Source organism: Mastigoproctus giganteus, chromosome 6, assembly GCF_048544385.1.
Source record: "Mastigoproctus giganteus isolate SK-2022 chromosome 6, ASM4854438v1, whole genome shotgun sequence".
Taxonomy (NCBI): Eukaryota; Metazoa; Arthropoda; class Arachnida; order Uropygi; family Thelyphonidae; genus Mastigoproctus; species Mastigoproctus giganteus.
Window position 1 is genome coordinate 173,727,775 of NC_143580.1, and position 27,227 is coordinate 173,755,001.

The 27,227-nt window shown below is 36.1% G+C and overlaps 1 protein-coding gene across 2 annotated transcripts in view; it reads left to right on the forward strand.

Moving 5' to 3' along the window:
* Cog2 (conserved oligomeric Golgi complex subunit 2) overlaps positions 1–25,452 on the forward strand; it is a 462,981-nt gene extending 437,529 nt beyond the window's left edge. Inside the window, exon 17 of one of the 2 annotated variants that reach the window (XM_090375498.1) lies at positions 25,252–25,452. In XM_090375498.1, the coding sequence (XP_090231624.1) occupies positions 25,252–25,305 (54 nt within the window). In that variant the 3' untranslated portion in view covers positions 25,306–25,452. Of the gene's footprint in view, positions 1–22,699; positions 22,962–25,251 lie in introns of those variants that run through there. The other variant, XM_090375496.1, reaches the window with a different exon arrangement.
* Positions 25,453–27,227: the final 1,775 nt, after the last annotated feature.

Sequence of the window (27,227 nt, forward strand, 5' to 3'; positions counted from 1 at the left end):
GTCAAAGAGCTCCAAATGATTAGTGGAGTTGGGAGAACGGTAGAGACAACAGATGAATTTGACACAATGAGGTAGAGAGATTTTAAGCCAGAGAAGATCAAAGAGAGGAGATTCCAAATTGCCAAGTCTCTGACAGGGAATATCAGAATGGATATATACGCACAAGTACCACCTTTGAGGTGAAAGGAATCATACAGCGAATAATTTGGGCATCTGAGATGAGAAGTAGTTGAATCAACCGATAACTGAGGTTCTGTCAGAAAAAGTACATGGGGTTTGGCAGATTGCAAGTGGAAATGGACATCGTTGAGATTAGAATTGAGACCATGTATATTTGTGAAATGAATTAGGAAGTGCTTGGGAGGTTTAGATATTTTCGCAGATAAGCTTGCTCTATTAGTTTGACTTACTTGCTATATTAGTTCAATAGTTAGTTTGACAATTCATGGTGTATTCAAAGTGTAGGTATAAGTTAGCAGTTGCTCTGGAATAGCAGGCATCCATAGCTATTCTCCTATTCTGAATAAAAAAACAATGTAAACTTTAAATGTAGTTGCCAAATAATGTTTGGTAACCCAGACCAATAAATCTTATTACACTTCAAGATACAGTAGACTTACAAAATAACAGCCGCTTCGGAGATTCAAGGTGCCGTTATTTCGATTTTTCCTTTATCTAGAAAGTTTTATTTTTAATGTATTTAATGCAGAAATGATGAGGCCGAATAAGAAATAGAGAGATTAAGAATGCAGTTTTATTCTTTATGCACATAGAAAACATGAACATGTTGACGATTCAGTGTTATATTCTGCCATTAATACACTCCTGCTTACGCCTCGTTCTATTTTCTGTATTATATCAAGTTTAATCTGAGTGGGTAATACAATAGTATCGTCACTGTCCTCCCCACACTGAGTGGAAATGGCCTGGGTTCGAATCCTGTCGATGACACAAGGAACTTTTATAGCTGTTTTTCACTCCATGGCTGAGTTAGTGTGTGTCAGGCATAGATAGCAAGGCTTCACCCCCCCCCCATCAACTTGGGTTTTTTGTCCAGCTAAACAGACAAATCGAGCAATGAACACACGCAATTTACAGGCACAATACAAATGGGTATATGAATTAACATTCCGGGTGACCCTAATGTAATAGTTTGGATTATATCAAGTTTGTCACTAAGCTTTAATGTTGTTGTTCTTTTCTTTGCTGTATGATTATTAACTTTAGGAGCTGTAGTGAGGGGTTTTTAATTGAAAATAAATGTAAAACAGTGGCATAATCCATGATATCAGTACAGAATTCACTTTCAAAATGGCAAACATAAACAAATGCAGTGATCATGTGACTGTTTTCAGCTCTGCAAGACATCTGGGCTGATGTACACATCTGATCTCCATGTGCCATTATTTCGACAGTCTACTGTATTTTGGAATTCACTGTAATAATATTCGAATACTGATTTTAGAATTTGGTGTGATATATACAGGTGAAACCCGTTATAATGCTCGGGGTCCAAAGAATCACATCGTGATATAAGCAAGATCACATTAGAAAATTCTGGCCCTTTTTCAGCATTCATACTTTATGCATACTATTGATTTTGCTCATCTCTTTTTTGCACGAAAATGCTATGTCTAAGAAAAATCACGAAAAAAAATAATAATGTAAATAATATGCAATTGTGTTGGTTCAATCTTTTATTGATGTGCTGTACAATAAAGTATTTAAAAAAAAACAATATTCATGTTAAATATTATGTGTATTTAACACCCCTTTTGTCACAAAAACAAATTAAAAGTCGCAAAAACTGCTTTTCCACGTGGTTGTATCGACTATTTCAATTCATGTTAATTCGTATTTTGAAATTAACGAACAGTCAATTTCAGAAGAAAAAGGAAAGCATAATGCACTTCATGTTCTTATAATTTGTTGAAAAAGTTTGTTCGCTAATGTCCTAAGTAGACGTTAGCGAACAAACTTTTGCACATTTTCGTCATTACTTTCAAGTCTTTCATTTAAAAAAAAAAAAAAAAACTGTATTGTGGGTTGACTGTTTCATTGCATATCTTTGTCTTTGTTTCTTTTTAACAATTTTAATAAGGCATTTTAGCTAAAATTGAAAGGGAATCTACCTTTTCTGTTTCAAGAAATTTAAGTCCAGTTTGCAAACCAGCAAGTGCCTCCACGATACGTCAAGTTCATCATCATCATCATCAGCCATTTTCAATCCACTGCAGGATGAAGGCCTCTCCAGCAACTTTCCAGTTCCTTCTGTTTTGAGCACTGGCCATCCATTTACTACTCAAAAACTCATGAATTTCGTCTATCCATCTCCACCTTTGTCTTCCAGGTTTTCTTCTAGCCCCTCTTGGGTACCATTCTGTTATTTTCTTAGTCCATCTGTCATCATGTCTTCGAGCTATGTGTCCTGCCCAAGACCATTTTAGTTCTTTAGTTTTGATAAGAATGTCCTTTACTTGAGTTTGCTGCCTAATCCATGTGTTTCTCTTCTTATCTAACAGTCTGATTCCCAATATAATTCGTTCCATTCTTCGCTGTGTAGTTCTTAGCTTCTCTTCCATTCTTTTGGTGAGTGCCCAAGTTTCACTTCCATAAGTCATGGTGGGGAGTATACATTGATTCATTATTTTACGTTTCAGACAAACTGGGATATTGCTCTTCAGTATGTGGCTATATTTCCTGAATGCTATCCATCCAAAATTTATTCTTCTCTTGACTTCCAGCCATTTATCATTATTACAGCTAATAACTTGTCCCAGATAAGTATATGACTCCACCTTTTCAATTACTGCTCCTTCAATCATTATTTCCCTTTCCGTGGCATACTTGTTCATCATTACTTTTGTTTTATCCATATTCATCTTTAGTCCAAAATCCTTACTAACTGTGCATAACTGATTAAGATTTTCCTCTAATTCTTTGGGATCGTGGCTTATGACCACAATGTCATCTGCAAATCGTAAATGGTTTAGGTACTCTCCGTTCACATTGACTCCTTTCTGCGACCAGTCTAATCTTCTGAAAGCTTCCTCAAGGGCAGCAGTAAACAGCTTCGGAGATATCGTGTCTCCTTGTCGAACTCCTTTCTCGATTTTAAATTTGCTACTGTCTTTGTCTAGTCTAATAAAGGATGTAGCACTCTCATATATTTTCTTCAAAATCATAATATATGGAGTATCTATGCCTTGTCTTTCCAGTGCCCGAAACATTGCCTTATGCTGTATGGAGTCAAATGCCTTTTCATAATCCACAAATGCCAGGCATAATGGTGTTTTATATTCATTTGCTTTCTCCATTAGCTGTGATATTACGTGAAGGTGATCCATAGTTGAGAATCCTGTCCTAAAGCCAGCTTGCTCTTTCGGTTGATTCTCATCAAGTATTCTTTCTAATCTGTTAGTAATGACCCTTGTGAACAACTTGTAGATATGGGATAACAAGCTAATTGGTCTATAATTTCCAATTTCTGATTTATCTCCTTTCTTATGCAGCAAAACTATGACTGCATTATTCCACTGCTTATTCATCACACCTTTTCTAATGCACTTTGTGAAGAGCCTTGCCAGTTTTTGTGTTATGTCTCTTCCTCCCAATTTTAACAACTCTACAGTAACTTCATCTTCCCCCGGGGCTTTCCGATTCTTCATTTTCTTCAATGCATGTTCTACCTCATCAGGAAGAATATCGGGTATGTCGTATGTGTTGCTACTTTGCAATCCATGTTCCCCACTGCTGGTATCATTCCCTCGCTCCTTGTATAATTCTCTATAGTAGTCTTCTGCTATTTGAATTATGCCTTCTCTGCTGTTTATAAGTACACCATCGCTATTCTTCAGTTTCAGTATCATTTGTCTTTCTGTATTACTGCTCATGGCTGCTGATTTAAATCCTTTGTTTTCCCTTAATGCTTGTTCTACTTTTCTTGTGTTAAATCTTCTTATGTCCTCTCTGAGTCTCTTTCTAATGGCTTTGCATAACTCAGTATACTCAATTTTCTCCCTGTCAGTGTTTTTCTTGCTCTTCATTTGTCGTCTTTGGTTCATCATGACAAGTGTTTCTTGACTAATTTTTTCTTCTTTGGATTTCTGTTTCCCTATAGGTTTCTTGGGCTTTATCACTTTCAGAAAGTTGTAATATTCCTCGTCGATATCTTGGTCCTGAGCAGTCTGCAGAAGCTCAAACTTGTTCTTAAGTTCCAGTACATACTGCTTTTTCTCCTCCTCTGTTATTTCAAAGACCTTTGTATTATTTACTCGAGTCAGTTTTTTCCTTTCCTTTCCTACATCTATATCAAGTGTACATCTTACCATTCTGTGATCACTTCCAACATTTACCTTATTCAGGACGGTAACATCATTCACAATATATCTTCTGTTAGTGAGGATGAAGTCGATTTCATTAGTTGTTAATCCATTTGGACTCTTCCATGTCCATTTTCTGTTCACCCTTTTCTTGAAAAAAGTGTTCATTGTTGACAGTCCTTGAGATTCTGCAAATTCCACAAGTCTTTCACCTCTTTTATTTCTTTCACCAATTCCAAAATTTCCTATAGTTCCTCTTTCTGCGCTGTTTTGCTTTTTTCCAACCTTAGCATTGAAGTCCCCCATAATAATAGTGTAGTGGGTTTTCTGCTCATCTAGAAGACTCAATTTCAGTGTACATTTCTTCAACCTCTTCATCATCATGGCTCGATGTTGGTGCATAAATCATTATAATCTTTAGCTTGTACCTCTTAGAAATCTTGAGTATTAGTCTTGACACCCTTGGTGATGTACTTTTGTACGTCAAGTTACAAGTTGTTTATTATTGTTCTTATGGAAATCAAAAGATAAAGCATATCGTTGATTCACTTTAAACTGAATATCACCACATGTTCATGAGAAATCCAAAATATTAATCTTCGGTGACTAAAAACACATTTAAACTGCTGAGAAATGGGAAAATAGGCCTTGCATCATGTTATAAGCGGAATTGCATTCTAAAGAATCGCAATTTAATGGGTTTCAGCTGTAGCTGTAAAAAGATTATTGAAGTCATAAGTTCCAATGTGATGGATCTCATTATATGAGAATTTTAATATTTGTAGAACCAGAGTCCTATGAATATTAAAGACTATTAATGAATTTAGTTGTTGATAATTAATTTAAGCAAGTTTTCCAATAACTTACTGGGCTTTTTAATATAGCTGTCCCTACATGATATGATATATCTGAACCCGACCAACGTTTTGTAGAATTGGGTATGAAATAAACATATGGCAATTTCCAGTTGTTACTTTTGATGTCTAATTTTTTATGTTTATCTATCAGTTGCTTTATTATAGTTTTAGCATTGCTATTGATAATCTGGTACATGTCTCTGTTACATATTTCTCTTTTTAGCAGATTGTGGTAACATTTTGTACATATAATACCATAATTGTTTGTGGCTTTGTCTGCCGAAGTCATGATGAATATATTATGTAATTGCTTTAGTTGTATTTTTAATTTTTGGTAATTGAACATTTTTATTGCTGAATTGTTGAAAAAATTAAGTTGGTAAAAATATATTTTAATATCATTATATACCAGCATGATTCACATATTAAAGGCCTGTGTAAGTATTTCATATTTATATGATAATTTTAGGCAGAACTGGAGCAGATCCATGTACTTGTTTAACATTTAGCTTGATGGTGAAAATAGGTCTAAACTTGAATCCATAAGACATAACTTCCTTTAATTCCAGGAACTATAAATATCCAGATTGACTGTGATTTTATTTTTATGATGGGGATCTGTGTAGTTCTTATAACCAGGATCGGAACAGACACAGCTTGTATTATCTTCATTACTAGGATTAGTTGCTTCATAGGTTTGTAGTTACATGCTGAAAGTCTAAATGGTTATTATAGCTACATCTTATTTTAACACATTTTCTACATAAAATGTAGAGGTATGACGGAGTAAGTTAAATCTTTTCTATGTAAAAGACACCTGTCGAAATGCCCTGTTCTTCCTCTCCCTTTTACTCCCATCCTTCAGCTATCTCCCTGACTCATGCTTTTTTTTTTTTTTTTTTTATTTTGATCTTCATGAGGAAGCTCAGGCCACATCTGATGGAGAGCAGCCAGAGTACTGTGGACAGCCTGGCTCACCTCTCAGTGGTGTTGGCATGCAGTCCCATTAGGGGCCCTGCAGCCAAGACACCAGCACAAACAACAGAACCCAATACTAAACTATACATGCAACACACAACACTTTTCTGGCTTTTACAGAGGCTTTGTCTGCCGAACCCATTCAAGGCCTTATACCCTCAACCAGATCACCTCGCAGGTGCCTACTCTCCAGGCACTGAAATTTGCACAACTTAAGCCTTTCTTGGTAAGAGTATCCCTTTGTTCCCTCACTAATCTTGTTGCCCTTCTTTCTACTCATTCTAGCAACTCTACATCCTTCCTAAAATGAGGCCTCCAGACCTCATCACAAGGGTACTGATGGTGCAGAAATGTATTCATCACAAGGGTACTGATGGTGCAGAAGTGGGAGCCACAGGTGTCACCTTACCCAAACACTATGCCATTGTGATCAATATCTAAGTAGGAAATGACTTATGTAATTATTTACCTGTGCATTTGTAGTGGCGTAATTGCCCCGTCCACTTGTACCATGTGACCCGCATCCCTCTTCTCCCATTGGCTACCCCACCACAAGGCATTCTCAAGGTGAAATAAATATCACTATGTAATTATTTACCTGCTTTTACATAGGCCACTTAGGTAAAGGTCTTTTGCTTTAGGTTCTATAATGCATGAGGGATATTGTTGCATCCGAAAGAGCAAGACTAAAATATTTACAAATATACAAACTATATCAGGTCCCTTCATCAGCTGACATTACAATGGAACATCAAATGATGTGATATGGTCATGTATTACAGAGTGAAGCATGTGCACGAGGTTGGCAAACATTATGGGGGCAGTTGTCTTTAATGGAAGACAACAATGTAATTATTTACCTGTGCATTTGTAGTGCTGTACTTGCCCTGCCCTCTTCTCCCATTAGCCAGGGAGAAGAGGGTAGGGCAAGTACATCGCTACAGGGAAAGTAAATAAATATCACTAGTAGGAAAACTTTTTTAATGTATAGAGATGTTTTATCGATAATGCATAATGTAGGTTACTTAATTATCTTATGCCATGGCATGTTATTAAACTGCTCGTTTTGGAATTTAATTATGAGATATTCTCGATTATTCACCCAGGTCTTAGTTAATTACTTTACCATTTTTGTTGCTATTGTGTCTTAGTTGGTTATGGGCAGCTATCCTATTATCGTTATTCATCAGTTTTTTTTTTTCTTCTCATCATATGAATTCAGCATATACGCATTTTTTCATGTGTGTTATGGTTATTTATGGTTAAATATGGTTATTTAAACCATATGGATATAATTATTTTTTTAGTTATAATAAACAGGTCCTCAATTATGTTCCTTTTAGCATTAGTAGAGGCATACGATGCAAGAAATCAAGCTTATGCAGCATCAGTCAAAAAAAAAAAAAAAAACCCTCCCATTTCACCCCTCCATTCGTGCCAAATGCCTGTCCAGCTCAGCATTAAATTTATTTAGGCTATCAACTTCCACAACAAAAGATGGAAGTCTGTTCCATCAATCAACTACCTGCTGGCTAAAGACAAATTTCCGCACAGCAATTCTACAACTTTCTTCAATTTGAAACTGTACCCCCCCCCTCAGATTCTTAATCAGAACAAGAGGAAGAATCCCATTAGCATTGAGCTTGCTCAACCCATTCAAGGCCTTATACCCTCAACCAGATCACCTCGCAGGTGCCTACTCTCCAGGCACTGAAATTTGCACAACTTAAGCCTTTCTTGGTAAGAGTATCCCTTTGTTCCTTCACTAATCTTGTTGCCCTTCTTTCTACTCATTCTAGCAACTCTACATCCTTCCTAAAATGAGGCCTCCAGACCTGTACACAGTACTCTAGGTGTAGCCTGACCATAGCCTTGTATAATGGGATAATCACCTCCCTGTCCCTGCTAGCAAAAGATTCCATGACCTGCCCTGGCAGCCCGTGTGCATTACTCAACGAACTTCATATTTGAAGTTCGTTGAGTAGTGCTTCACTTTCCACTTCCCTGAGTGTAGTACCACACAGTTGGTACATTTCTCTTTGGTTATTGCTATTCATATGCAGTATTTTGCATTTGTCAAGATTAAACTTCAGTTTCCACTTCTCAGCCCATTTGCCCAACTTATCTAGATCCAGTCGGAGTAGCTTACTGTCTTTACTGTCGTTAACAATCCTGCCAACCTTTGTATTATCTGCAAACTTGGACATTAAACCTGATATACCTTCATCAATATCATTGATAAATATATAAAACAACGAGCCCAGCACCAAACCCTGAGGAACTACAAAGAGCAGTATCCACTGATTACCACTCTGTCAACTCACACTCAACTATCCCTTTATCCATTGTAGCAACTTACCCTTAATACCATACCTCTCCAATTTGTATAGCAATCTTCCATGTGCAATAGTATCAAAAGCTTTCCTGAAATCCAAGTATATGATGTCAAAATTATTTTTGGCATTCAGTTTCTTTGTGACCACATCATAGTATCCAATCAAATTGGTCAAGACCTCGCTTTAACAAACTCATGCTGTTTCTTAACTATTACGGCAGTCTTGTCTAGTTGATCCTGAATGCTTCTTTAACCAGTGATTCCATTATTTTCCTCGGAACAAAAGTTAAACTGACGGTTCAAAAGGTGATACAAGTAACAGGTCTATAGTTATTTGTGTCACCTTTTGAACTCCCTTTGTGAATTGGTGATACATTTGCACACCACCAGTCCATGGGGACCTCCCCTGAATCCAAGGAAGCTCTCATTATTATGGCTAAGGGTTTGCTTACTTCCTTTGCTGTCTCATTTAATATAACTGGATAGATCCCATCCACCCCAAGTGCCTTCCTTATGTTTAACTTCAACGATTTCTCCTCCACTTTGCTCTCAGTTATTACAAAATCACTTAGCTCCTTGTTAGAGTTTGATAAACTTCTGGCACTCCCCTCATTGAATATCTCCTCATGCATGAATGTATATGCAAAATACTCGTTGTTTGTCAGCTATCTGAGCATGATCATCAATAGTCAACCCATTTTTGTTAAGTTGTCCAATCAGATTCATCCCTTTCCTTCTAGAGTTTACATAAGTAAAGAACTCTTTGTTGTTTTTCTTTGCATCCTGGGTGCCTCCGTAGCCAGGTGGGAAATAGCAGCAGTGCGTAGCACACGCTTCTTGATTAGACCAGGGTTCGAGCCCGTCACCACCAAATATGGAGGATGCGGAAAGGTCAGGGAATGACCACCGCATATCCCAGAGCAATATGGCCTTAGTTGCTAATGCTCCTAAAAACCAAAAAACAACAACATCTTTGCATCCTTTGCCAACGATTTCTCGTAATCTGCCTTCGCCTGCCTAACCTACTTTGTGACTTGATTACAGACTAGTTTATATCTTCCATAGGCTTCTGTGTCACCTGTTACTTTATATGCATCCCATGCATTTTTCTTCTCTGCCACAAGCCTCATTAATTCATCTGACATCCATTTAGGCATAAACCTTGAACAGTATTTCTTAGTTGGGATGAAAAGCCTAGTAGCCTCCAAAATTAAGTACCTGAAGGCATCCCGTTTAGAATTCAACATTGGTAACATCATCAGTTGATCCCACTGCACAGAATTTAAAAACTGTCTGAGACCCCTGTAGTTTCCTTTACGAAAGGAAAAGCCATTCCCTTTAGCTTTGATGGTAGTTACATCTTTAAGTAATTCCCACATCAGTACATTGTGATCACTGTCACCCAGTGGATCCTTTATCTGCAAATTCTTAATGCATGAATAATCACTGCTGTCAATCAAATCAAGAGTATTATTCCCTCTGAATAATAGACATTCTGTTTCTGCTCATGCCTCCTCTATAGATAATTTTATGGACACTGTTCTTCTGAATTCCCGTTCATTCTTCCAAACCAGTATGAACCCGTGCCACAGCCATTGAACATCCTTTTACTGTCCATCTTCAAACTCATAGAACCAAATTTTCTTCTTCTTCCTCATTTATTCATTCAACTTTCATTTTCTGGAACAACCTTCCTTCATACATATTTCCTAAAAATGGCAATCTACAGAATTGAAGTCTAATATAAATAAGTATCTTCTTTGATCTTCTCAACTTTCAGCCCATGTAGGGTACTTCATACTCTAGGTTCTAATACATTTCATGTTTGTGGTTTTCATTAAAAAAAAAAAAAAAAAAAAAAAAAAAAAAAAAAAAAAAGAGTCAAACTTATAAATAAAAATTTTAGGATTTTCTGGAAATGCAGTTGTTAAACTCTCCTCCTCTGTAGATACGTTAGGCAGCAGTCTCTCAATATCAAATCTTATCTCTGAGGCAAAAGTATTCTCTAAGTTTGCCAGTGATACTTCACAGACAACCTCTTAATCCAGTTCAGTAATTTTTACCCAAAACTGAAATACCTCAAGTCAGAAGATAGAGAGAATCAATGTTTTTTTTCACTATCATAAAGCAGGGTACCTCCTGAACACTCATTTACTAAGCTGACTCATGCAGGGAAATGTTGCATTTAAATTCTCACCACCCTATTAGCATTAAAAAAAAAAAAAAAATATATATATATATATATATATTAAAAACATAAGTCCGCAATGCCATGAAACACTCTGATGAAGATTTAGGTAGAGAACAATACATTAGCTTAGTTTTCCAAGCAAGAGCATGGAAAACATATAATATTCATGTTATAATTACTCCCGCTCCTTTATCCTGTGATCTAATTGTTAAGACATAACTGCACTTGGAATTTAATAAACAGATCATAACACAAGGAAGAAGTTGCACTTCCCTACCGCCTCCCCAAAAAAAAAATCCGAGTTAAGTTCCTTATGGACACTGTTAGAAGATTTAGAAGAACTGAGTTAAGTTCCTTATGGAACTTAACTCAGTTCTTCTTCTAAATCTGAAAATCTGAGTTATCTAAAAATTTGATAAAAAATCTGAGTTATCTAAAAATCTGAGTTAAGTTCCTTATGGAACTTAACTCAGAATCTAAATATCTTGTGTACTGAATCTAAACAATACAGTATATATTGAATAAATTGCCTATATACAGTATTCAATAAAGTGCTAGGAAGATTGTCCAGTAAAATATGAGGGTTGTTCAATAAATTATCTACCTAAGGTACTTCCCATATTCCAGTGGTTCATGATTTATCATATTCCTATATATCTAAACTTGAATCATATCATACTAATTTTGATCCCACTTTGTTTTTTGGTTGTGTTGCTGTAACAGAAAGAAGGAAGACACCCCATGTCAAATTATGGATTTGCTGAAATTGGAACATTGATCAGGAAATGAGCCAAAGGCCATTCATGAAAGGATGGTGGCTGTGTAGGGCAACAGTGCACCTTCACAGTACCAGGTGAAATCTGATCAAAGCAATTCAAGTGGGGTAGAGAATCCAATAAAGGTGATCCCCATCCAGGATGGCCTGTGATAGCGACCACTGTAGAAACCCTTGTGCTGAAAGACGGACTACTAAAGGTGTCCCAGATCTCTAGGGAATATGACATATCCGAGAGAGCAGTTATAACCATCCTCCTTGAACATTTGGGAATGACTAAGGTCAGTGCAATGTGGGTCCCCAGATTTCTGACCCTGTGTGCAGAAGCAATTCAGAGTACCATGTTGTGAGAATTTAGAGCTTTATGGAAGGGATTCTCAAATGTTCATCTCTAGAATTGTTATGGGTGATGAAACATGGGTTCATCAGTGGGATCCTGAGACCAAGAATCAATTCAATGGAAGCACAAGGGTTCTTCCCCACCAAAAAAATTTCAGACACAAGCCCAGCACTAGGGTTTTTGGCAGAAATGTATTTGCCACCCTTGAAGATTGTAATGAATACTACAATTTTGAATCAATAGAAATGAAAATACATTATTTATTAATTTTATTTACATCAAATACATTCTCACTTTACATACTGTAATATTGACAAAGTCATGTACAATATCGGATACATTGAATTGTTCACAAATGTTGTGTTCTGTAAATATCATTGCCAGATTTACAAGCCTGTCTTGTGCTATACCTGGTCTTAAATGGATTTTAATGTTTTAATCTGGAAAATGATCTCTCCCTGCTTCTGACACTCACGGGAACTGCGAATAAAATTGTTAGGGCTATTATAAAGCGTTTTGCTGATCCTGTGAAAAATTTGTATATTTCTTGTACAGTTCCAAAGAAATTGATTGTTTCGGTATTTATTTTAGCTGAATCATTGATGACTAAATTAAGGCTGTGGGCAGACAGGACACAAAGAAGGTGCAAGAGCTTTTGTTTAAAATCATTTTTTGTAGTTCATGTTCTGCACTGTTCATATTTGCACCATTATCATACACTTATCCTCTTATGTCGCCAGTACTGTATATTCAAAGCACGTAATTTGTTTACAATAGTGCTTCATAAATCTGCACCGGTTGAATCGGATATTGGCAAAATCCCCAGGAAGTGCCCTTCAATTAATACTGTATCATCTGATCATGGCAACGGAAACAAAATGCATCTTCCATCTTCGGAAGATGAATATACCAGCCAAGTTCTTGGAAAAATTTCACCATTATACTTTTCGGTTATAATATGCATTACTAAACTTACATCTAGTTGGATTTCTAGGATACAAAATATCTTTCTTTTGAACAGGTACCGATTTTGTTAAAATGTTGCTTAATTGATCAGTGAGTTTTGATCACTTTGCAGGATCTTCTAATTGAATTGATTGTGGCTGTTCCTCCACAGATGTGCCCAAATTAAATGGCAATTCACATTGCTCTTCCAGGCTGATTGTTGTTTCTGCTGAGAATTCATTTTTTTGATTGACTTTTTTCACCAGAACCACTGATTTGAATTTTTTCCAACGTGAAGGTTGAGAAATCTTCGACATCAGAGAGACATGGGTTTGTTCCTGAAGTACACAATAGATTTTCAGACATTTGAGTGGTCAAAAAGTCATTGTTATTAGACAGATAGTTGCTTAAGGTGACAGAAACTTCATCTTGATTATGAACTGTTTCTAAAGGCTGAGAATTTTCGTTTGCAGATTTTGATTTTTTAATGTAATGACCAAGTGCTCCAGCCTGTTTTTGAAGAGCTTCTTCTCTTGCAGCCTTCCTGTTTCTATTTTGCACACATGAGAGTTTTTATTGATTAAGAGTTTCTTTTTTGATTCTTCCATTATATTCAAATGAATGTGAATAAAAAAAAAATTAAATCTCTAATAAATTAAATCTAATTAATATATAAATACATAAAATGAATTATAACTTTTGATTTAATACTGAATAACTTATCTGAATTATCTAACTAAATGTAAAGAATGCCCTCATATATGTACTGTATATTTTTATGAGATCATACCGCTTTATATTTTTGAAATAAAAGCCATCATTGTGACAATACTACGTTCCTACGTAATATCGTTGCTCCAGATATCTGATATAGTGAAATCTCATTGTAACAAATGGAGATATAATAAAAAAATCAGTATAACAAATTTTTTTATGGTCCCGGCATAAATCCATAAGAAGTAATATTAAATGGATCTTAAAAAAAAAAAAAAAAAAAAAAAACTATAACGAAAATTTCAATATAACAAATTTTTTTTTGCGGAATCTGCTATTCTTCTCTTAATTTTTTTTATAACTGAATATTATTGATGCAATTAAATATCAGAGTTATAAAATGTTTTTCAGTTCTTTAGAAAACCTATATGGATCTTAAATCAGGGTGCAAGAAACCAGTAAAGAAATTTTGCACCTACCTTATTGACACTTCTGAAAGATGGGGAGATTTTAAGTATGATAAGCAATGCACTGATTTGAAATAAACTAACTTTTATGTTTCTGAAATGTATAATCAAAATCTGCATTCATTATGTGTGTTTAAATTTTATTTCTAATTTTGAAGTAACGAAATTTCAGTATTACGAAAAATTTCTTGGTCCCTTTGAATTCTTTATAATGGGATTTTACAATTCGGAGAAATCACGTGTTGATATGTTGACAATTGACAAATAAGTTTGTAATTTTGAGTACGAAAGAAGTAATTTAGCAAACGTAAAAAATTGATTTGTGAATTTATTTCACTTAATCACCAGTAATAAAATAACAGAGATAAACAGTTTTCGACATTTTGTATTCTCTGTCTGATCCCTTGGCGGCTTTTGTGTTGTGTATATAAACAAATTTTAACTACAGGACAGCATCAATAATAAACCAAAATAATTTATAAGATTATTATATTACAGCAGGCCCCCGTTATAATGCGGTTTGCTTTATGCTGATTCGCTATAACGCTGTTCTTATATTATAACCCGTATCTGACTATAAAGCTGTCTCAGATCACTGTAACGCTCTTTTACAGATTGCATTTTTGGCATATTTAACGAAATCGTTTCATTTGATGGAGTCGATAGCTTGAAAATCAATCATTAAAACGTTTCCCACGCCTACTTGAAAAATTTTCCCATGCTCAGTGATATTTTCTCGCACGCTAATTTAATTGCAGTACAGTGACTTGTTATGTAGTTCCGAGATCAACATTTTAAAAAATGATCAAGTATATTGCTTGTAATATTTGCATTTATATGCATTTATCCGAAGTCTAGTCATCACTTAGTACAGTATTAGACATTGTGCGTAACAGATAGTTTACTCGAACATTGAATCATAATTAATGCGACCAATGCAGTTACATTTTCGAAGAGTTAATAATGGCCAATAAGAATGAAAAAGCAACAACGTCTGGACGCAGTACGAAGACTGAAAAATGTAAGAAAAAGACTGAATTTGAAAATTAAATTAGACGTTTTGAAGCAAATCGATTCTGGTCAAAGACAAGTGGATGTGTGCCATAATTTAGGACTTGCAAGTTTAACTGTAAGAACAATTATAAAAAAAAAAAAGGAATTAATTTTAGCAGTAGGAAAGATAGCTGTTCCATTGCAAGCAAGGAAAACTGGAGGCACCTCCTTTTTGACTGTATTCTGTACGAAGACTTGAGACAAGATTTAGTGACCACAATCCCAATATCGGAAAACCAATTACACCAGTTACTCCAAACCCCTGAACGTTTATTTGCTCGTCACAACTTTGCTGTGGAAGTCTTTGCTCGAAGGAGGAGATCATATAGAGTGGTCAACACCCCTTGCATTGGGCCTGAAGTGGATTAGACAATAGTGGTTTTTTTTTTTTTTTTTTTTTTCTTCTCCTGTTCCTCCTTGCATTCTGTTTGGAGTCAGCCACTCCACACTTACTTTTATTATATATATATATATATATATATATATATAAAATATTATTAGTATAAAATACACTAAGTAGATGTTCGTTTATGCATAGAAATGAACTAATGAAAATACGGTGTACCCTGGGAGCGATATACGTTGTGAATGAAGGGGGGGAAAGAAAGGAACCGGAAAAAATAATTGTAACTATAGAAAAGTAAACCAAATGAATTTTTTTTGAAGAGACGACCTGGGTGGAGATAGCATTGCAGAGTCTTTCATAATTTTTGTGTCTTCATCAGAGTACATCCACCAAAATCATGAAAAAGACAGCAATGCTCTTACTTCTGTTTCCGACATGTTCTGTATGTCAAAGTACACGTGCGAAAGTCCACGTGGTAATATAAATTTTAAATTTTGAATAAAATTTGAATAACATTATACCAAGTTTGCAATTACATAATGTGTTAATAAGGTATTGTATACAGAACATGGATGACCTTGCAAACTTGGTGTAATGTTATTCAAATTTTATTCAAAATTTAAAATTTATATTACCACGTGGACTTTCGCACGTGTACTTTGACATACAGAACATGTCGGAAACAGAAGTAAGAGCATTGCTGTCTTTTTCATGATTTTGGTGGATGACCTCTGATGAAGACACAAAAATTATGAAAGACTCTGCAATGCTATCTCCACCTAGGTCATCTCTTCAAAAAATTTCATTTGGTTTACTTTTCTATAGTTACAAAGGGTACTAGGAAAGTTTTGCAATACAGCTTTGTTTATTTAATTTTTTAAAAGTAATTTCCTCTACATTCAATACACCTCTCCATCCTCCGAAACCAATCTTTAAACCAGTTCTGCCAAGTTTCACTAGGGAGTAAAGCACACTCGTTGTCCCAAGCCCGTAGAAGGTCCTCATCACTGGAAAACCGCCTCCCTTTTAGCTTCATTTTCACATGCGGGAACAGTGCAAAGTTGCAGGGAGCAAGGTCTAGACTGTAGGGAGGGTGCTCGAGAAGTTTCAGTCCTGTCGTGGTCAAATATTCGGTGAAGGTTTTGGCGCGGTGAGCTGGAGCATTTTCGTGATGGAGGTACCAGGTGTCCATTCTTGACTTTGGCCACAGGTTCTTCATAGATCCAATGACTTTAGGCAGGCATTGTTCAGTATACCACTTAGCTGTGACTGTCTTCTGCGTGTCCAAAACGACACGTTCCACAATTCCACTCGATTTGAAAAATACAGCTATCATTTTCTTCTTTACAGATCGGGATTTTCTTACAATTATGGGTGTGTCGTCATCATCAAAGACCGAAACTTTGTTTTGAGCCTTGGTCGGCAGATCTTAATAGTACAGCCAAGTCTCATCACCTGTCACGATGTTGTTCACATACCGAGATTGTCCCTTATCAAACTTTTTTAACATCTCCCGGCACCAAGTCACACGTCGTGTCATCTGCTCTTCAGTCAGTTGATGCGGCACCCAGAGAGAACAAAGTTTCTTCACGTGAAAATGATCTTGCAGAATCGAACGAATTGCTGGTGCATTTAGGCCCAAAGTATCCTCTATCTGTTGGTAGGTCACTCGCCTGTTTTCGTCAAGCATTTTCCTCACAGCAGTAATGTTTTCCTCCGTAACTGACGTTCGTGGCCTTCCCGGCCTCTCAGAATCCTCCAGAGTGAAATTTCCCCTTTGGAATTCTCTATACCACCTGAATATCGTTGTACGATGTGGACAATCATCATCTAGTGCAAGAGTCATTTCTTCTAAGCACTGGTCTATGGTTAAACCACGCACGAAATTATACCGCAAAACTGTCCTTATCTCATTTCGTGACCACGATCCATCGCAAGCACTTTACACTCTCACTACTAATGAATAACTGAGCCCATCGACTTGGCGCGGCGGCTACTATGCACGTATGAACATGTCTCAACATGCAGCAACAAGCAGCTTCCTGTGATTCATTGTTGCGTCATATTGCAAAACTTTCCTAGTACCCTTTGTACAATTATTTTTTCGGTTCCTTTCTTCCCCCCTTTATTCACAACGTATATCGCTCCCAGGGTACACCGTATTTTCATTAGTTCATTTCTATGCATAAACATCTACTTAGTGTATTTTATACTAATAATATTTTATATATACATTATGGCTGTAGGGTACTTTTGCGATAGCAGTGTCCCTGATCCATAATTCATGTTATTGTAATTCAGTCTTATCTAATCTTATTTAATCTAATTCTTAATTTTCTTCCCCCCTATAGCATATAACTTCTCTATTGTATTATTCTTGATGATTATATATATTTATATATATATATATATTTTTTTTTTTTCCCATTACCAACACCACGGGTGTTTTTTTTTTTTTTTTTTCTTTCTTTCTTTCTTTCTTTTTTTGTCTGCCCCTCTGAAATGGGCCCCCAGAGGATCCTGAACTACCTGCTGGCAACATCATGCGGGTCAGAGTTTCTTTTGAGACAGTACGTGCATTACTGGGACTGGCCCACCTTCCCGTGGTGTGGACGAGTACCCAGAATCATCTGTCCAGGTGACTGATGCTTCTGGGTAGCCAAGTGGCCAGACACAACAACAGAACACACACATAATACACACAAACCTACATCACACACATCTGGTCCAATTGTAGTGATACTGTTCTTCACAGAGATACGAGGCGGAGTTGAACAGATGTTCTAGGTGCCGCCCTTTACAAAAACACATGTCCATTGCAAGCAACTAGGGCTAGGCCGGCTATTAGGATTTTATTGAAGATAATATAATTCAGTTAAGTTAAATATTATAAAAAAAAAAAAAGAGAGAGAGAGATTAGCCAATATGATGATCTGAAGAAAACTCACATAAAAAAAAAAAATGTGGAACCATTTAAAACTAGTAAGGGCTGGTTGAATAGATTTAAAATCCAGGGAGAAGCCGCAAGTGCAGATTAAGGAGCCGAAACTTTCAAAAAAGAACTTGTTAAAATTATTGAAGAGGGATACTGTGTTATACTTAAGTTTTTAACATAGATGACAGAACTTTTGTGGAAAAAAATGTCTAAAAGAAGTTTCATATTGAAAGAAGAAAAAAACATGCCAGCTTTCAACGCGGCAAAGGATCGGTTGACTTTATTGTTGGATGATAACGCAGTGGGGATTTAAAATTAATACCCCTTTTAGTTTATTTGGAAGAGGGCCAAAGTTCTACCCAAAATCAACACATTTTTCTTGATTAAATTCATCAATTAAATTAAATCAATTTAGATCAATTAAATTCATGATTTTAATTGGAATTTTAAGTTTAATTTTGATACGTAAATAGTTGCCACATAATTATATACGTATGTAATGCAGAATATTTTATATGTACGAATATTTGACTATTAAATATTTTGACCGACATTTGTACATCTTTTCACTACCGTTTATTATTGATTAGGAAATATCCTATGGCATTGACCGCAACTCACAAATACATATGTTACCTTATGGGAATGCGGCGCTTGCTTAGCGCTCTGTTTTTCTGGAACGAATTGTCAGCGTTAAGCGGGGGTCACCTGTATTTAATAAAAGAAGATACTTATCAAGAACAAAAGAATTCACGTTGTCAGCACGACCCAAATTGAAAAACAGACACAGTTATGGTTGAGGGTCAAGCGCCCATACAGTGTGCATGTGTGGTCGTCAGCAGCGACTGTAATGCAGGCATATACATATCAGCATATGTTACAATTTACACATTCGCCGTGGCTGTGAATAGACATAGGGTGCTATTTCGCTATACAGTTCAGTAACAGTTTGTTTCTATGTTGAGATTAAAGTCGTTATTTACTGACTTTAACTGAGATACCTTTGTTAAATATTATTATAATAAAAATTTTGAATTTTGGCACCCCTATGCCCTGCTTACCAGGCTTACCGTGTTCCACTGGCTCTGTTCAGACGCAAACTTCAGCTGGCAAGCTTATGGCCACCATTTTTTGGGATGCTGAGGGAATTTTTGTAAATTCACTACTTGGAACACAAGCAGACAGTCACTGGGGAGTCATATATATATCTACTGTACAACCTAAGGGATGTCATAAAGGAAAAATGCAATGGAAAACTTTCCAGAGGTGTGCAGCTTCTTCAGGACAATGCACTAGTGCACAGGTCATTTGCTGCTGCTGCTGCTGCTGCTGCTGCTGCTTTAAGAGACTGTGACTTTACAGAACTTAGCCATCCACCTTACAGGTACAGATCTGGCCCCAGTGACCATTTCCTGTTTCAACACCTCCAGAAAAATGCACATGGACATTGCTTTGTTGATGATAATGAACTGAAGTCTGCTGTTTCTGTGTTCTTTGATAGACAGGACAAAGAATTTTATGTCTGGTATTTTCTCATTGCTAACAAAATGAAACAAGTGTATTGAAGTTAAGGGAAGGTTTCAATGAAAAATAAAAAAAGGTTTTTGCCTCTATCTCATTTCCTCAATAGGTAAGTAGATAATTTATTGAACACCCCTTATACATTTATATTACCAGAATCCTTTGCAGCTACATCATCCGCACCGCTCAAACACTAGGAAGGAAACTCCAATCCACATACCCCCCCTCAGAAAATATCGATTCCGCCTCTGAAGCAGAGTGGGATCATTTACCACATACCCTGCCCTGCCGAGACTGCAACACAGGCTATATTGGGGAGGTCATCTCTCGTTTGGAAGACCAGCTGGGTGACCACCACACCGCCATCACTAAAGCTGACTTTGCCCATTCAGCACTAGCTGCCCACTGTTGGCAGGTGGGACATAAGATCACACCCAGTGATGCTGAAATCATAGGCTTCTCTCGCAGTTCCAAGATCCGCCGTTGGCTGGCATCAACACACATCAGTGTCACCGGAAGTACAATCAACATGGACCGCAGCACTCGCATACATCCCATCTTTGAGCCTCTCATAATCCACTAGCTCGGCAGCCACGTATGATGGCAATCACCTACCTCAACCGTTTCCCTTCCTTCTTCTCTCTCTCTGTGACCTCGCATACTTATACGTGAAGGTCAGCCACACACATATAAACAACCGCTTGCCAGTGCTCAGTTAGTTGACAAAGACTACATACAGTAGCCAAAAGCTTCTATGTTATATTCTTTATTTATGCTAAATTTAATATATGTTATATCTTGAATATATCTGTGCCTTGTGTCAGTTTTTTGTGTTACTGTGTGTACTTTCTCACTTAGTAATTAAGTTCTTTTCATTTGGTCAGTGCAAGCAAGAAATTTGCATCCAACTCGCGACCTCACAGGGTTCTTCAGTCAACATTCATTTGCTTCGAACTAATCAGGATTATGCTTCACTGTGCATGTGTCTCCTTGCACAGTGAAGCATATTATAATAACTTATATTCTCTTTATGCATTTTATTCTTTCAACTGATGATGATGAAAAAAACAGAACTTCAAAAACTTTTAGCCCATTTCTTGTCACTAATTTAATTTTAACCAGCTCTCTCTCTCTCTCTCTCTCCTTGTTTTTTAAAGCACATTTTCATACAGTTTAAGATGCATGTTAAGTGAGCGATGTCTTCCTGGTGATTTTTTTTTTTTTTTTTTAAATTCTTTCTTGTATGCACAAGTAAAGTTTGCAGATATCGAGGTTAATTATATGCAGATATATACCATCATTAGAAGCTTATGAGCTGCAATTTTAACTGTATTGCATCACTATTAGTACTCCTTTTTACTTCTCTCTCTCTCTCAAGGTAACTGGGGAATTTTTTTTTGGCTGGTGCAGTATAAGCCTTGGGCTTCCTTGCACCATATGGCTGATGATGATAATAGGTAAAATACTTTTTTTTGAAACCCCAAAAGACATACAGGTTTCTATATAAATGCCCCGGGGACATTTAACAGTACCTTGTGGGTGCCATTTTGTCTACAAGGATTTAGTCTCTTTTGTCACAAGGATTTAGCCAAAGATTAGAGTTATAAACTTGCCCTAAAGCAAGTTTATAACTCTAATCTTTGTGCTGATAGAAAAAAGGTTAGTTGCTGGTGGGGGGGGGGGTGGAGAATGTCATTTGTGTCACTGATATATTAAATGTTTTTAAAATAATAAGAAGAGTTTACCTCAATATAGTGCGTAGAACACTTCCGTATGATACCCTCCAGAAATTAAAACGGAAAAAACGAAAAAATCGACAACTTACCAGTACATTAGAGTAAAATATAAATAATTAAATAATCAATTTAATTTAACACAATTCAAATCAATTTAAAACAATTAAAAATCAAATTAACGCAATTAAAAGAATCTAATGAAAATATTCAAAACGATTTTCGTTAGATTCTTTTAATTGCGTTAATTTGATTTTTAATTGTTTTAAATTGATTTGAATTGTGTTAAATTAAATTGATTATTTAATTATTTATATTTTACTCTAATGTACCAGTAAGTTGTTGATTTTTTTTGTTTTTTCCGTTTTAATTTCTGGAGGGTACGGAAGTGTTCTACGCACTATATTGAGGTAAACTCCTCTTATTATTTTACTAACATTATTATCAACGTAGAACATATTGAGTAGTACAGCTCTGATTCATACTATGTAATTAAATGTTTTTGTAATTTTGGTATTGAAGGGAAAGTGGATTATGAATTATATAGAGGCTTTACAAAAATAAAAAAAAAAAAAAATCCGAGAGCCAGACAAAACATTTTTTAAATTATAAAATTAAAACTTTGATAACTGTGCGCCATGATTCCTGTGAAAATATTTTAGTTGAGATTACTGCTCACAGATCTGTTGTCATTTTTACTGTGCTTATCAACAAAGTAATGATAGTAATAGTACGTGTTAATTTTGATTGTGCTTGTCAGCAAAGTAACGATAACAATACTGTACATGAAATACTAAAATTCCACTCTCCTTCAGTGATGGAGGGGGAAGAGAGAGAGAGAGGGGGGGTATTGTCTCTGCTTTTTGTATTTAGAGTCCCAAGAAATTTCATTCTTTAGGAAGTTATTTTAATTGTGTTAAAAAATATCAAAATCTTGTTAGTTTTTTTTTTTGAAAACACTAAGCAAATTATTGATTTTTAATTAAGCAAATAATGACATTACAAATAATTGAGTATTTAAAAATCCCATTCTGAAAAATTTTTTAATTCCAACTTCCAATTTGTATTGAAAATAGCATTGCAGAATAAACAGTATTAAATAATGTAACTTTATGTAATTATAATGATATAAATACATGTACATTCACATAAAAATTCTACTGATAAAATTTTATTTTTAATAATAGGTTGAATCACTGGGAGTGAAGAAATCAAATATTCCATGCTATGTTTCATTAGTAGAATTGGTAGAAACTGCAAGAAATTCACCCAGTACTATATCTTGATTTTAATTCAAACTATATATGCACACCTGGAAAGAACTAGCATTCATGTATAATATTCAATGGTGCAGCTAGTTTATTCATCCCGTCCATAGAGTCTGTGTATATAACTTAAAAGTATATTTGACGCATTTGCCTTGTACAGTTCTTGACAATGATTGTGATTAGTAGCCCAAAAAAAAAAAGGAAAAGTAAAAAAATTATAATTTGTACAGTTTCATTTGTTATGTGCAATTTTAAGGAATATACATAGAAATATTCCTTAAATATATATGTAAAAACTGTGTGTGTGTGTGTGTGTGTGTGTGTGTGTGTATATATATATATATATATATATATACACATACACACATGTAAAAATAATATAAAAACACATCTTGTATATAATTTCATTCTAAGCAGATTGTCATTCTTCAGTGAGCACAACACAAAGATAGAACTATGATGCATAAACTTAAACATAATTTTTTTTTCCCTTTGGTATTTTTACAGAAAATATATAAATAATTGTGGAATACTGTCGGAATTCTGTGTAAGGGAAGATATGCATTGTATGATTGATGTACATAATTAAAAATTTTCTGTATTTTCACAAAATCTGAGTGGTCATATTCCTTCTGTTTATTCAAGCTATGGACATAAATTTTTAGGCAAACATAATTGCCCTCAGAAGGCATCGGAGAATGCAACAAATCCGAGAAATTATAACTAAACGGCATTGATGTACAGTATTTTGGTATTGCTCAGTATAGATTTTGTCTTTCTTTTAGTTCAAATGAAGTTGAATACTATGATGGTATATGAAAAGTTCTGAGGCTAGCCATACTTTTGGCACTGTAAGAAGTAGCTATGGCATGGCAGTGTCCTGAGGAGTATAGAATAGAATAAAAGTCAAGAGCTCACAAATAAACCTAGTTGATTGTGTTTTCAGCCACTTAGAAAGTACATTTCACTAAACAGATGCAGAAATGTTCCATGCGCTTTACATTTTAACTTTGACCTGTGAATAGTTATTACTGTACTCGTGTATCTAAACTAAAATACAGGCGCCTCCATAGCCAGGTAGGAAGGAGCAGTAGTGCGTAGCACACGCTTCATGATTAGACCGGGGTTCGCGCCCGTCACCACCAAATACGGAGGATGCGGAAAGGTCAGGGAATGACCACTGCATATTCCCAGAGCAATATGGCCTTAGTTGCTAATGCTCCTAAAAAACCAAATAACATAAGAATAACGAGAACTAAAATACATACTTTTTAATTAAAATTATAGCTAAAATCATGCCTCAAAGTAGAGAAGCAAAGCAGTGAACTTAGAATAGTGGGACTACTTTGGCTCAGGGGGAAACTAGGCAGTTCTCTTATGTATCACTACTTGTTGGTTTGTGATCCTGTCTATACATGTCCTGAAGCCAAAAGGAGTGCCTTTGCAATGTGTTTTCATTGCAAAGAGTTTTAAGTGCAAATTCAGCATTCTGATAGGTGAATATAAGAGCTTGAAGAACAGGGTTGATGCCCTTGAAGAAATTACAGCCAGGGACCTATCAAGCACTCAGCTGCTCATTCTAGACAATACGGTGGCATCCCAAAAGGCAAACAGCACTGGTCCCACAAGAAGTAGCTGTTGTCAGAAAAACAGGAAATGATTGTGGAGGTAAAAAAAAAAGATAAGTGAAATAGGACTAGGGCATTTCTGCCATGAGCAAAAGTTAATGATATAGAAAACAGTGTTCATCTTTGAAGGGCACAAAAGGTGATATTGTTGTATACATTTGTACTAATGATATTAAGAATGGACGATCTGGGGATTTACATAACAGGTATAGGGCAATGTCATGGAAAGCTGCAAATTAGGATTAAATTTGTTAAATAATGTACTCCCTCCTCTCCAGTCAAGAATTTTGCCCAGACAGGATAGGAGGGAGTACATAATGAAGCCTCTCAATCAATTCCCCTGGAAAGATTGTGTAAGGCTTATGGGGTAGAATTTTTATCAGCATGATCTGTGCCTGTTAACAGGAGAGATTGTTTTTACATGGATGTATGGAATGCACCTAAATAGAAGGGTGCAAGAATATTTGCTGATGCTATTGAATCAATTAGTTTGGGATTACACAGACTAATAGTTTATGGTAGCCACAAGCAGAAGTAAAATTGATTCTTGCACTGTTTCTATTGAGATTCAGCAGCCTGAAAATAAGGAATGATGAATTACAAGGCCTCTGGGGAGGGGGAGGGGAAGCTCATGGACCAAGCAAATATGTGGGCTGTGTTAGGTTACAAAGAGTAAAAAACAGGCTTGTACACTAGGAGTACAGTAAATACGAGGATGGTTCAATAAAGAATCGCCCTCGCCTACTTCCACATATCGCAGAATCGTATTTTGTGTAGCATCATACATATCTCTGTACTAAAGGTGTAAAATTTCAGCCATGTGTCTTAATTTTTCTCTTACAGAGCGGAACGTGTAACGAAGTAGCATCATGGACAAAGTTGAAGCCAGAGCTGTAATCCAGTGTCTGTTCTTGAAGGGGAAATCTCCTAAAGAAATCCACGAGGAGATGACTGCTGTATATAAGGATGAAGCCCCATGCTATGGCATTGTGAAGCACTGGCATAGACAATTTAGGTGTGGTCGGACATCGGTAGAATCTGAGCCCATTCCAGATCGTCCCCATTCAGCCATTGACAACAGCACGATCAGAAATGTGGAGTCGTTAATCATGGAAGATCGTCGGATATCTCTAGATGAATTGTCCCAGGAGGTTAAGATTAATGTGGGCTCTGTTGAAACAGTCCTTCATGGCCAACTCCATTTATGGAAATTGAGCGCAAGATGGATTCCCCGATTATTGACTGCCAAAAAAATGAGAAAGACTTTTTCTCTCGTCTAATCACTCAGGATGAAAGTTGGATACACCATTCGATTCTGAAAGTAAAAAGCAGTCCATGGAATGGCAACATCATGGTTCTCCATCCCCCAAGAAGGCAAGGGTCCAAGCATCAGCAGGAAAGGTTTTGCTGACAGTGTTTTGGGATGAGAAAGGCGTAATAATGACTGTTTACCTGCTGAAAGGTAGAACAATTACAGGTACCTATTATGCCAACTTACTCACAAAATTACAGGAGAAAATCAAAACAGGTAGGCGTGGTATGCTGTCCAAAGGTGTGAGAATGCTTCAAGACAGTGCCCCAGTTCACACTTCTGAAATTGCAACAACACAAGCAGCCATTTGTGGATATGAAATACTGCCCCATCCAGTCTACTCACCCGATCTTGCACCATCGGCCTTCTTCTTGTTTCCTTCCCTCCACATTTCTTTGGGGGATCCACTTCCCTGACAAAGAGACACTAATTTCTTCAACAGAGTCATGGTTCAAAGACCAATCTCACCACTTCTACAAAAACAGTATCCATAGCCTCGTCCATCTATGGGGAAAATGTGTAAATCTCCATGGTGGCTATGTAGAGAAGGACTAAAACCTGTGCCAAGAATCAACAGGCTAGAACCTCTACAGCTAGGTCGGGGTGATTCTTTATTGAACCACCCTCATACAGTAGAATCCGGATAAGAAATTCCACGTAAGAAGTTTTCCCCTGTACTAGGTTTGGTTTCTTAAGTCCCAATTTCAACTCTATATATTGTAATGTATTATTTTCCTACGTAAGAAGTTTCCTGAGTAAAAAGTTTTCCCGCATAAAAGGTTCGTGACAAAGAATACACAGTATATTATTATTATAATGATGTTTTTCCACGTAATACGTTTTTAAATATAGAAATTGTTTATTTTTAATATTAAAAAATATTAAACAATATAAACATTTTGGTAATCGAACAAGTGAGTGCCAAGCATCGTTTTAGTTCATATTAAACCACTGAAGTAGGTGAGATGGCATCATTTTTGATATTCATGTATCTCATATTGTGAATGCTTCACGAGTTGCCCTGATTGCCCTGGGCAGATACCACCACTCATGTGGTGGTATCTGCCGATAATCCATTGGCAAAGTGTTGCCTATTCGAGAATCCATTGTTGAAGCATTGCTTATTCAAGGTAGCTCAATATCAGGCATTCACAATATGAGATATAACAGAAACGATGCCATTTCACCTACTTTGGTGAAATGGTATCGTTCTAGTTTACTACAAACTAAAATTATGCTTGGCACTAACTTATTCGATTAGTGAATTTTCTGTAGTCTGAGTGAAGCTTTCAGCGCTAAAACCTTTTTAGTATAAACATTTTGATATAATGGAAGTGACATATTGCAACTGTTTTCATCGATATCTATAATTGGATACCTAGACAGCGTTAAGTTCTGATGATTGTGAACAGTTCTGAATTACTTAGAGATTATCGCTCTGTCTTACTGTAATTGTGACCTTTTAAGGTATGTTGAAACTCCAAAGGAGCTCATTCTTCCAACTTGG